The sequence below is a fragment of the Salmo salar genome, unplaced genomic scaffold, assembly GCF_905237065.1.
Source record: "Salmo salar unplaced genomic scaffold, Ssal_v3.1, whole genome shotgun sequence".
NCBI classification, from domain to species: domain Eukaryota; kingdom Metazoa; phylum Chordata; class Actinopteri; order Salmoniformes; family Salmonidae; genus Salmo; species Salmo salar.
This window is the reverse complement of record NW_025548720.1, coordinates 15,468-28,450: the sequence shown is the minus strand read 5'-3', so window position 1 is coordinate 28,450 and position 12,983 is coordinate 15,468. Positions and strand designations below refer to the sequence as shown.

Here is a 12,983-nt window from a genome sequence, read left to right as displayed (position 1 = left end):
TGTAAGTCGCTCTGGATAAGAGCGTCTGCTAAATGACTGAAATGTAAAGTAGCATTGAATTACAGCATTACTTATCCTATCTATAAAACATATTGAGCCACACACCGTGCAAAATTGTTACTGTTAAATTATGATCATGATAAATTATTAGTCATGTTTAATCCATTATTACTATTTTGTGCGGAATGAGAATTGGGTGAAAGTGATAATTTACCGAGTTTTTACTTGTGTTATCCACTCCTCCCCTCTAGTGGTGTACATTTTTAGTGCGAGTGTTCAGTAAATTTGCAGATATACATCTGTAAAAATGCTAATAGCATATAGGCTGTTCTGAAACCGTACCCGAGAGTGAACTAATTCACCCGGTGGGGAAACGAAGTAAAGTAGATGTACTCTGGGTGGTAAATAAACCAACGAGAACAGATCAAAAAATGGATTCACTCTGTCGAATCAGCGGTCGGGATGTTCTTGAACAGCGGCCGGGTTGAAAGGTCATCGTTGCGAAAACATGGCGGCTTCAAGCAAGACCACGGTGGTGCTAAAGACGGTCAAGAACATTGTTGTTCAGTTTTGTCCGTTTGAATCCAATGTTCGTTCCACACGGTAAGAACACCTGTCACTTTTGTACCTAGGACACGTGAATATCTATTTCTCTAGTGAACATGTGCTTTATTCAGTCTATGAAAGGGAATTGACCATGTCATGATGTGAAACAGCCTTCCCTCTGTACTGTAGAATAAATAATGCATCTCTTATTCCACACAGATGGACACAGACAATCACACTATCGTTGAATGTTATCTGTGCAACCAGTAATTCTTGCGCAGAATGACTGCTTATTGTTGATATAGACATATTTATGAAGGTTGTTAGTTTCTAGCTAGCTGTCTTAATAAATCTGTAACGTTACCTAGCCTAATAAACGTTGCGGTTGTCAGATTGAGTTTGTCATTCAGGTGCTCGCTTCACTGTCATTACCGTCACTGGCTCATGTAAGAATAGAATTGGCTGTATGCCTAAACGTAATATTTGACAAGCATCATCACGCAATGTGTTTATTACTGTGTATTCCAGATTTACAAACTATCTACACAGTTTAGTAGCGTGGCCAATCAAAAACGCATATTTTGACCAATGGGGAAAGTATTATGTTAGTTGTATTGATAACCCTCTAAAAAGTCTAAACCTCATGTCTCTATCATAATCCATTCAAAAGTTATTGGAGTTTTTACCCATGTACAATGGCCAGCATTATCTCTGAAATGTCAGCGGAGCACTGAGCATACAGCAAGCTTTTTATTTTCAAAGCCTTTCACATTTCATTCACCTCCTGTCAAGCAAATTCAAATGTTTGTGACCCGCAGAAACAACTTTGAAGACCATTACCACAAAATGTAAAATCCTCAATTGTTACGAGAAACCTGCATTGCTGTGTCAACAGCGCTCGGTGCTTTTTATCGGATTTATTAGGTTACGAAATCCGACTTTTTGGATGTAATGTTAATGATATGTTAGAGGACGACCCCACTGAACAATTCAGAACATGAATTATTATATTTGTCTTGGTAAAATGTATTTTATAACATAAGGAAGTGACATTTCATCACCCATGCACATTTTCACCCCAGTCTGGGCAGAGGGGGCCTGTAACTACCCTACTACCCTAAAATAGTCTATAAGCATCACCAGAGTCACTGGAATAAGGGATGGTTGGTAGGTATTTGACAGTCACTGGAATAAAGGATGGTTGGTAGGTATTTGACAGATTGCTTGATCCTCTAAATGGGTGAAATTGATCTATAGATGTTATTCCTGTGAGGGGTCAACCGCCACACAGACGTGTATCCCCTGTTAATGTGACGTTCAATGTTGGTGTCCTGCAGGGAGTTCCTGGTCCTGGTTGGGTCTGAGAAGGCCAGATCTACCAATATGAACTGTGAGGTGATGACAGAAGTAAAACACGACCAGTCTGAACCAGTGGTGGACATCACATTCAGTACGTAGAATAAACCTGACTTTTACCTAACATTTACTTCATATAGGCCTATGGTAGGTTATAGTCTGGGTATCAGTCAGTTTAGCATGACAAGGAGTGGTGTATTAAGGCAGTTGTCACAAGTCCTGGTCCTGGAGATATACAGTACCAGTCAGAAGTTTGGACACACCTACTGACTCCAGGGTTTTTCTTTATTTTAAATATTTTCTACATTGTAGAATAATAGTGAAGACATCAAAACTATGAAATAACACGTGGAATCATGTAGTAACCAAAAAAGGTTTAAACAAATGTTGGAAAATGATTACTACATGATTCCACATGTTATTTCATAGTTTTGATGTCTTCACTATTATTCAATAATGTAGAAAATAGTAAAAAAAAGAAAGAAAAACCTTTGAATGAATAGGTGTGTCCATGTCACGTCCTGACCAGTAAAGGGGTTATTTGTTATTGTAGTTTGGTCAGGACGTGGCAGGGGGTATTTGTTTTATGTGGTTCAGGGGTTATGTGTATGTAGAGGGGTGTTGTATTTATGTGTTCCGGGGTTTTTGGTTTATGTTCTTGCTTTGGTATTCTAGGATTCTAGGTTGTGTATTTCTTTGTTGGCCTGGTATGGCTCTCAATCAGGAACAGCTGTACATCGTTGTTTCTGATTGAGAGTCATACTTAGGGAGATTGTTTCACCTGTCCCTTTGTGGGTAGTTGTATTCTGTTTTGTGTTCTTCACCTGACGGAACTGTCAGTGTCGTTTTCATATTGTATACGTGTTTTGTTTTGTTTCACCTTCTTCAATAATTAAAAAAAGAAGATGAGTATACATTTTCCTGTTGCGTCTTGGTCCTCCACACATGACACTCGTTACAGTCCAAACTGTATGTGTATATGCAGGCTTTTGTGCCAGCCCAGCATTAACTCAACTGATTCCAGATGTTGGCCTGGATTAAATAGCCTGCTCTGCACACCCTGGAACACTCTAGTCTCAGGGTTGGTGACCATTGTAGTAAAAGCTCAAAGAAATGTGATGCAATGACCAGGTATTTACACAATGAAATCCTAATTATCCTACATGGTAGTAATCTAGCCTGTTGGGTTCTTTAGGCTCCTAGTCTTCACCATTTGGTACCAGGTAACAGTTCCCGATTTTTTTTTTGTTGTTTTGTTTTGCGTACCTTTTATACTGCCTCAGTGAAACAAGTTCTTTACCTGTGTTTCACCCTTCTCTACAGTGGATGGAGAAAGGCTAACGATGAAGGGAGCGAGACTGACCAGCAAGGAGATGCTGACTGCACTGCAGTCACGATGTGTAGCCAAGGACCCCCAGGCCAAAATTACAGCCAAGAAGTAGTCCCCGCCCTCCCTCCGTATTATTTATGTGTCTATGTATATTTGTTAATGTTTATGATAAAATACTTTATTGAAATGTTCTTTGTTGTTTTTCAGTCAATTCTAGAAATACCCTATAAATAAAAGTATGTGGACACCCCTTCAGATTTGTGGTTTTGGCTATTTCAGCCTTACCTGTTGCTGACAGGTGTATAAAATGGAGCACACTGTCATGCAATCACCATAGACAAACATTGGCCCGTACTGAAGAGCTCAGTGACTTTCAACGTGGCACTGTCATAGGATGCCATCTTTCCAACAGGTCAGTATGTCAAATGTATCCCCTGCTAGAGCTGCCCCGGTCAACTGGACGTGCTGTTATTGTGAAGTGGAAACATCTAGGAGCAACAACGGCTCAGCCACAAAATGGTAAGCCACACAAGCTTACAGAAGGGGAAAAAATTGTCTGTCCTCGATTGCAACACTCCCTACCGAGTTCCAAACAGCCTTTGGAAGCAACGTCAGCACAAGAACTTCGTCAGGAGCTTCATGAAATGGGTTTCCATGGCAAAGCAGCCGCACATAAGCCTAAGATCACCATGTGCAATGTCAAGTGTCGGCTGGACTGGTGTAAAGCTCTCCGCCATTGGACTCTGGAGTAGTCGAAATGTGTTCTCTGGAGTGATGAATCACGCTTCACCATCTAACAGTCGATCGGACAAATCTGGGTTTGACGGATGACAGGAGAACGCTACCTGCCCGAATGCATTGGGCAAACTGTAAAGTTTGGTGGAGGAATAATGGTCTTGGGCTGTTTTTCATGGTTCGGGCTAGGCCCCTTAGTTCCGATGAAGGGAAATCTTAACGCTACAGCATACAATGACATTCTAGATGATTCTGTGCTTCCAACTTTGTGACAAGTTTGGGGAAGCCCCTTTCCTGTTTCAGTATGACAATGCCCCTGTGTATAAAGCGAGATTCATACAAAAAGAGATTGTCAAGATTGGTGTGGAAGAACTCGACTGGCCTGTACAGAGCCCTGACCTCAACCCCATCGAACACCTTTGGGATTAATTGGAACGCCGACTGCGAGCCAGGCCTAATCGCCCAACATCAGTGCCCGACCTCACTAATGCTCTTGTGGCTGAATGGAAGCAAGTCACTGCACCAATGCACCAACAGCTAGTGGAAAGCCTTCCCAGAAGCGCAGAGGGTGTAATAGCAGCAAAGGGGGGACCAACTCCATATTAATGCCCATGATTTGCCATGAGATGTTCGACAAGCAGCTGTCTACATACTTTTGGCCTCTACTGAATGGTCCAGTTTAATTGGGAGTACATTCACTTTTTGAAGTTATTTAGTTTAGATAGCATGCAACTTATTTGAAGGGAAAGCGTGGTCATTTTTTTGGTCTACCAAGTTTGATCATTTTGTCCATTCAGATGTATGCTACTAGATTACATTATCTAGCTCTGTTATAATTTTTAACCTGTGATCAGTGAACTATTTGCAGAGTAATAGACACTCTTTCAGCATTTGAAAGGACATTGTGAAACCCATAGCCTCTTACATAGTAAGCTAAATGTAATTTGGCACAGTAGTAGATGTGGCACTGAAAAACCTTTCACCCATTCCAACCATTATTCCTACACTGGAAATTGCGGAACTACATACCGTGACGTCCGTGGCTGTGATTGGTCTGTATTAGCATGCGTGGGCCGCTTAGATCCCTTTAAAACCGAGGATCGTTCTCATCAGAGAGAGTAGATTCGATTTTTGGAAAGATAGATCGCACTGTTGGGGGATATTACAGATAACTGGAAAGATGGTTGACAAGTTTGTGGGGACCTGGAAAATGACTTCCAGCGATAACTTTGATGACTACATGAAAGCTTTGGGTATGATATTTTTTTCTCATCTTGAATAAATGATTGATAAACGTATAATAGAAGTAAATATAATGATAACATATATTAGGATAAAGATTATAATTTGTATTTATATAACAGTAATTATGCATGATAATGCTTTTGGTTGCACCCCACCACTACCAATAGATCCCGCTTGACAGTTTGTTCTCCGCTGTGCAGGTGTTGGCTTCGCGACTCGACAGGTGGGAAACCGCACCAAGCCCAGTCTCATCATCAACATGGACGACCAAGGAATGATCTGTGTGAAATCCCAGAGCACTTTCAAAACGGTTGAAATTAAATTCAAACTCAACGAGCCTTTCGAGGAAACAACCGCCGACGACAGAAAAACAATGGTTGGTTGGGATCAAAATCTGTGTGTGAAAATCCGTTGATTTGGGTGAACCGGGTCATTGGAAATAACTTACATTTTCCCTTTAATCTTCAGACCGTTTTTACTCTTGAAAATGGCAACCTTGTGCAAAAACAGAACTGGGACGGCAAAGAGACGACAATAGAGAGAGAGGTGACTGGTGATGGAAAGTTGATAGCGGTAAGGAATCGTTTTTTAATATCTTATTTAAAAAAAACTACTTCATAATAGCCTACATGTTTCTAATAACTTCTGCATTTTACAGATTACTATCAAATTATTTATGATATTAGAAAGTAATTTGACTAAACTTTGTATAACAATAAAGTTGAAATGTTGCCGATAAAAGTTGTTGGGAAAGTTAAATCACACTTGAATGTATAAGCTCAACCATTTTACATGGAACACTTCATGCATTTTTGACTGAACATGTGTTTGATCTCGCTCAAACCTACAACATATGTTGGAATGTGTATTCCTGGCTCCTAGCCTGCACCTGAAACATCTCAACCCTGACCTAACAAACACCTTTCCCCTCTCCTCCTCTGTTCTCCTTTCTTCACCTTCCTCCCCTCCTCATCCTTCCAGAAATGCGTGATGGGGGATGTGGTTGCGGTGAGGACATACGTGAAGGAGGCGTGATGGGACTCGTGACCATTTTTTCCCTCCATGATTGGATAAAGACAGGCTCAGTTCAATGAGCAGCAAATGAGCAGTAAAGCTGCACATATTTGCTCATATTCTTTATTGTATTGCCAACGCATATTTATGCATTGTACTACTCTAATATGATACATTTGGTTATAAACATTGTTTTGATTTGAATTAAAACCTTAAAATCGCCCTCTTGTTCTCATTTGAAATGATTGCATGGTGTCTTGGTTGGATTGTCCACGTGTTGGGACAGTAGGGACAATATTGAACGCTGAAGACTAATATGTATATTTTCCTCTTTAACTCTAAACGTGTAAGAATAACAAGACATGAGACATTAATAAATATTATTCATAGACTAACACAACATGTGGGAGCTTTCAGCTATGAATGTAGCCACATTTCTCAGTACATTAAACGACAATGAACAAACCCATCTGTATTTTGCTGCAACAATTACGTTCTTTGATGATCGCAAACATGGATATTTGACAACGCTCTTGGCTTTACCAATGCCTTGTGTTTAACAGAGTATACATTAATAATCCGACCAAGGTTAGGCCTATTTGCATTGCTTTGGCAGTCAGACACAGACATATAGCAGAGCACTTAATCACCATGGCTACCGATGCCTTACGCGCTACCGTTCATTCCAAATGACCCATTATTTAATACTAACAAATACGTAGGCCCAGGTCAACAGGGTCCATAGCTTTAATTGATAGCCCAACTGACTAATGTACTCTTTTTAATTAAACACTGTACAAGCCAAATTGATATGGAACAGAGTAATGTGAGCAGAATTTGGAGCGGAGCATACCCAATTCGACTGGAGTGCGGAGCGAGATTCCCAAAGGCTGTCCAGCCTTCTCGCCCGCTCCAATAGCGCTCACTTCACGAGTTTAGGGCATACCCGGACCAGCATGCATTTGTAGTCTACTTGTGTGCTGCTATAGCTCCTTGCTACTGTCATGGAGATCGCTAAATATTTTCATAAAGAAACTGATAAAATACACAAGTGGAAATTCAAGGTGACTTACAAAGATGAGGACCAAGAGCAAGAGAGGCAGTGCAAAGATGTAATGTCCACAATTAAATAATCATTGTGGAATCTGAAAAGGCACATATCCCAAAAGCATGATGCTATAGGCTACTTATTACGTGCACATGCTAAAAGAAAGGAACAAATTGGGTAGATCATTAAGTGTGTAATTGTAGCAAAGTATTTATAAACTAAAAACAGATCTCTTAAAAGTTTCTTTCATTTTTGTTCTATTTATACAATAGGCCATAATTGGTTTTGGCCCAACAGGCCTGGCATATTCCAACTTTCAGGGAGCTTTCCGTTTTGATTGGGTTATTTTGCCTAAAAACCTTTAGGCCTACCTATTGGCAAGAGTGGCCAAAATGGTGTTTATGATCCCCATCGGTCCCGCAAGCGAGGACAGGATATTCTCCGCTGCCGGCCTGCTCTCCAGGCACGATCGCATGAGCCTGAAGCCCCAGATTCCTGCCAAACTCGTGTTTCTAAAAATGTATTCAAAGGCACTGTAGATTGAGCCTAGTAATGCATTTTCACTTAATTTGTATTTACACAGCCTATAGGCGCATTTATAGACTAGAATGATTTAATACAACAAAATGTTGTTTAAATGCTGAGCGTTTAATGTTCCTGCCAGCCTAGTGTGTTGGACTCGCAAATGTTTCACAATGTATTTCTTTGTAGACTATAGCCTTGAAATAATATAGCCTAAATAATTCATTTTCGTTCCTTCATAGACTCCCTGTCTGGCTCCTGACCTATTTAGAGTGTTTATATTCTGTTTAGTATAACATTTAGAGTGTATATATAGTGTTTAATATGACATGTATCCTATTTAGAGTGTATATATAGTGTTTAATATGACATGTAGCCTATTTTAAATGATGAGTGCTTCTTACATGAAACTTTTCATGTTTATTCAAATCATTTTCATTAAAATCATATGGTTTGGTTTCAATACTTCAAAACCAAATGGTAGGTCCAGGTAGTCACAAAAATATATGGGTGTTGGTTAAATTGTGATTTTAATGAATGAAGCTAATTTGGAGCGGCAGTTTCTTTTTCCTGTGAGTGCTGAAATGTTTTTAGCTGAGCGGTTGGGAAGGAGGTGGAGCACTGGGCAAGCCCGGCTTCATGAGCGATGAGCTGGATTGCACACTGCTCAACTCCACTCACATACTCTGATATGGAATGTATATTTTGAAGGATTACTGTACATCCATACATACATTTACTGTATGTTCAGATATGTTTACATAAAATCTGAGTAGTTTGAGTCATAACAGGACTGGCAGGAGTTGAAGACCTGTAATATTTTGAATAGCAACAGGAGAAATTGGGGACATTTTGAATAGCAACAGGAGGCATTGGGGACATTTTGAATAGCAACGGGAGGCATTGGGGACATTTTAAGACAAATGAAAGCTAAGCACTTCAAAATGCTCTTCTGGAAGGCTGGCTAACCCCAGTGGTCAAGTAGCTATCCCTTGGAGTCCCAGGAGCTCTTCGTGATCTATGCTTGTTGTTGGCAGAAGACCACCAGACATACCTTACTGGGATGTGAATGCTTTTAGACGGTCAGAGAGGACCCGTGTTAGAGGTCACACAGGATATGTATTTCTTTCCTTTTTTTGGTCTTGAACATTTCCCATTTTGAAGGCCACATAGTTGCGGCAGTGCGTAACTTAGGAAACCCAAAGCATTGCGGAACCCGTGGAGTCACTCCCTTTGGCGGGTACTCAAGCTGAGATTGTTCCAGTGTGCGACAGTTAGCCGACAGCCACTTTCCCATGGCAGGAAAGAGAGCAGATATACTGATTGGGGTTAATGGCGAAAACAGCTGAAACAGGTGGAACTGTGGGCCAACTCTCCACGGACATCCCATTTAGGCAGGACAATGCAAACGGACCACTGCCTATGCTGTATAAAGTTTGCACAGTGGGTGGGATGCCAAGTTCATCACAGTTGCAAATGCTGGCAGGATCATACCCCCTCTAGAAATGTTGGTAGGATCAAACCCCCTCTAGAAATGTTGGTAGGATAAAACCCCCACTAGAAATATTGGTAGGATCAAACCCCCTCTAGAAATGTTGGTAGGATCAAACCCACACTAGAAATATTGGTAGGATCAAACCCACACTAGAAATATTGGTAGGATCAAACCCACACTAGAAATGTTGGTAGGATCAAACCCCCTCTAGAAATGTTGGTAGGATCAAACCCCCTCTAGAAATGTTGGTAGGATCAAACCCCCTCTAGAAATGCTGGTAGGATCAAACCCACACTAGAAATATTGGTAGGATCAAACCCACACAAGAAATGTTGGTAGGATCAAACCCACACTAGAAATGTTGGTAGGATCAAACCCCCTCTAGAAATGCTGGTAGGATCAAACCCACACTAGAAATGTTGGTAGGATCAAACCCCCTTTAGAAATGTTGGTAGGATCAAACCCCCTCTAGAAATGTTGGTAGGATCAAACCCCCTCTAGTAATGTGCAGCGAAGGTGTCAGGTACAGTGTAATAGAGCCAATTTGAAAATCCAAATGACTGTACACACTACTGGAAGTTTCCTGCCCACACAAAGCTTGAACGAAATATATCCCATTTGGGACTGATCTCTATTCCATTCTGGAACACAATATTTAGATCTTCATACTGATGACAGTAGGTCACATGAGTACTGTTGGACAGATGACTCAAGGCTCAGATGATTTCAACAGTAAGTTATTAGTGTGTGTGTGTGCAAGGGTACAAGTTAATTTTGAGGCAAGACAGAGAGAGAGGGCCTAAAATAATACCTTAGTCTTAGACTACATAGCTCTCAGCTGCTTCTGGCTATGTCCCAAATAACATCCATTCCCTATATTCAGTAGTGCCTTGCTTTAGGGGCCTGGTCAAAATAAGTGGACTATATAGGAAATAGGGTGCCGTTTGAGACGCACATCTGTGTGAAAGGGATACAGCAGGAGTTTTCTTATGAAAAGGAAAGGGTACAATCTTACTATAACAGCTGGTAGATTAGTGATCCTCTGTAACTGTAGCTGTGTGATACAATGGCCAGATGTAATTACAGCACAGTGAGGAATCTCCTCAGGAAGAGAGTGATAAAGAGAGCACAACATTAGATCTGTCAGAGTCATAGTAAACATTGGAAATTATTTAACAAAACAAAGTTGTGTGAAGGGGAAGAGACTGTATTTAGGGATACTTCTTAGGCTTCTGTCATTGTTTACGCATGGATAAAAAAAAAAGAGAAATGTACAGAATGTACAGTCTACACTACAGGGACTGATACAGTCTACACTACAGGGACTGATACAGTCTACACTACAGGGACTGATACAGTCTACACTACAGGGACTGATACAGTCTACACTACAGGGACTGATACAGTCTACATTACTGGGACAGATACATTCTAGAGTTCAATGTCACAATTGTCTTCGTCTTCTGACGATAATGCGAAATCGTCATCAGAAAATGTGGACCAATACGCAGCAGGTACGTGAATGCTCATCTTGATTTTTAATTATCTTCAAAACGAACATACAAAATAACAAAACACGAATGATCAACAAAAACAGTCTGGTAAGGCACAAGGCGAAACACAGAACAATCACCCACAAATCACACATACAAACACACCTAATATATGGGACTCTCAATCAAAGGCAGATAGACAACACCTGCCTTCAACTGAGAGTCCCAACCCCAATCAACCAAACATAGAAACACACAACCTAGACTAACCATAGAATTAACTAAACATAAACCAAAACCCGGAATTACTAAATCAAACACCCTTTACACAAACACACCACCCCGAACCACATAAAACAAATACCCCCTGCCACGCCCTGACCAAACTACAAAACAATTAACCTTATATACTGGCCAGGACGTGACAGTACCCCCCCCTTAAAGGTGCTACCCCAGAAGCACCTTAACAAAAAATAACCCCAAGCAACACCAACAAAAAGTCCCCTTTTCTAAAGGGAGGGAAGGGAGGGTGGCTGCCGTCAACGACGGCACTGTGCTACACCCCCCCTCCCCAACCCACCTATTTCTGGAGGTGGCTCTGGTTCCGGCCGTTCCAGGCTGTCGGGCCAGTCTGGCATCGCCGGGGGGCAGTCTGGGCAGTCTGGCAATTCGGGACAGTCTGGGCAGTCTGGCAATTCGGGACAGTCTGGGCAGTCTGGCAATTCGGGGCAGTCTGGGCAGTCTGGCAATTCGGGGCAGTCTGGGCAGTCTGGCAATTCGGGGCAGTCTGGCCACTCCGGCAGTTCAGGGCAGTCCGGCCACTCCGGCAGTTCAGGGCAGTCCGGCCACTCCGGCAGTTCAGGGCAGTCCGGCCACTCCGGCAGTTCAGGGCAGTCCGGCCACTCCGGCAGTTCAGGGCAGTCCGGCCACTCCGGCAGTTCAGCGCAGTCCGGCCACTCCGGCAGTTCAGCGCAGTCCGGCCACTCCGGCAGTTCAGCGCAGTCCGGCCACTCCGGCAGTTCAGCGCAGTCCGGCCACTCCGGCAGTTCAGCGCAGTCCGGCCACTCCGGCAGTTCAGCGCAGTCCGGCCAATCCGGCAGTTCAGCGCAGTCCGGCCACTCCGGCAGTTCAGCGCAGTCTGGCCACTCCGGCAGTTCAGCGCAGTCTGACCTCTCTGGCGACTGTTGACTGGCGGGCAGCTCTGACGATGACTGTTGACTGGCGGGCAGCTCTGACGATGACTGTTGACTGGCGGGCAGCTCTGACGATGACTGTTGACTGGCGGGCAGCTCTGACGATGACTGTTGACTGGCGGGCAGCTCTGACGATGACTGTTGACTGGCGGGCAGCTCTGACGATGACTGTTGACTGGCGGGCAGCTCTGACGATGACTGTTGACTGGCGGGCAGCTCTGACGATGACTGTTGACTGGCGGGCAGCTCTGACGATGACTGTTGACTGGCGGGCAGCTCTGATGATGACTGTTGACTGGCGGGCAGCTCTGATGAAGACTGTTGACTGGCGAGGCTGGGTTGACGCACTTGTAGCCTGGTGCGTGGTGCTGGTACTGGGCTTACCAGATTATGTACACGCACCTCCAGGCTAGTGCGGGGAGCGGGAACAGGACGAGTCGGACTGGGTTGACGCACTTCCGGGTCCGCACGAGAGACAGGAGCTGGAAACCCAGGGCTATGGAGGCGCACAGCCGGTCTAGATCTTACCTCCTGCACAACCCGCCTTGGCTGGATGGAACTAGTAGCCCTGTACGAGCAGGGTGCTCGTACAGGGCAGACTGGGCTGTGCAGGGGCCTGATGGTAGCCGTGCGTAGAGCGGGAGTTGGGTAGCCTGGTCCTCGGAGGCGTACCGGCGACCAGATGCGCTGCGCAGGCATCCTCCTACCAGGCTGGATGCCCGCTCTAGCACGGCACCTGCGAGGGGCTGGAATAACGCGCACCGGACTGTGCGTGCGTATGGGTGAGATAGTGCGCTCCTCAGCGAAACATAGCGCTCTCCACCCCATACGCTCCTCCATATAACCACGAGTAGCTGGCTTCCGGCTCTTCTTACGCCTAGCCAAACTACCCGTGTGCCCCCCAAAAAATTTTCTTGGGGGTGCCTCTCGTGCTTCTCCTTCAGCGCGTACTTGGCCTCGTACCACCGCCTCTCTGCCTTGGCTGCCTCAATTTCCCACTGCGGGC

At 43.7% G+C, this 12,983-nt stretch overlaps 2 protein-coding genes across 2 annotated transcripts; both read left to right on the top strand.

Moving 5' to 3' along the window:
* Window positions 1-342: 342 nt before the first annotated feature.
* Window positions 343-3,482, top strand: LOC123733239 (39S ribosomal protein L53, mitochondrial). The gene is made up of 3 exons (XM_045712681.1): window positions 343-603; window positions 1,884-1,996; window positions 3,226-3,482. Exons 1-3 carry the CDS (start codon window positions 509-511, stop codon window positions 3,342-3,344), a joined length of 327 nt encoding a protein of 108 aa, XP_045568637.1. The 5' UTR covers window positions 343-508; the 3' UTR covers window positions 3,345-3,482.
* A 1,473-nt stretch (window positions 3,483-4,955) lies between these two features.
* LOC123733238 (myelin P2 protein) lies at window positions 4,956-6,448 on the top strand. The gene is made up of 4 exons (XM_045712680.1): window positions 4,956-5,220; window positions 5,413-5,588; window positions 5,681-5,785; window positions 6,194-6,448. The coding sequence occupies exons 1-4, from the start codon at window positions 5,148-5,150 to the stop codon at window positions 6,245-6,247; spliced, it is 408 nt and encodes a 135-aa protein (XP_045568636.1). The 5' UTR covers window positions 4,956-5,147; the 3' UTR covers window positions 6,248-6,448.
* Window positions 6,449-12,983: the final 6,535 nt, after the last annotated feature.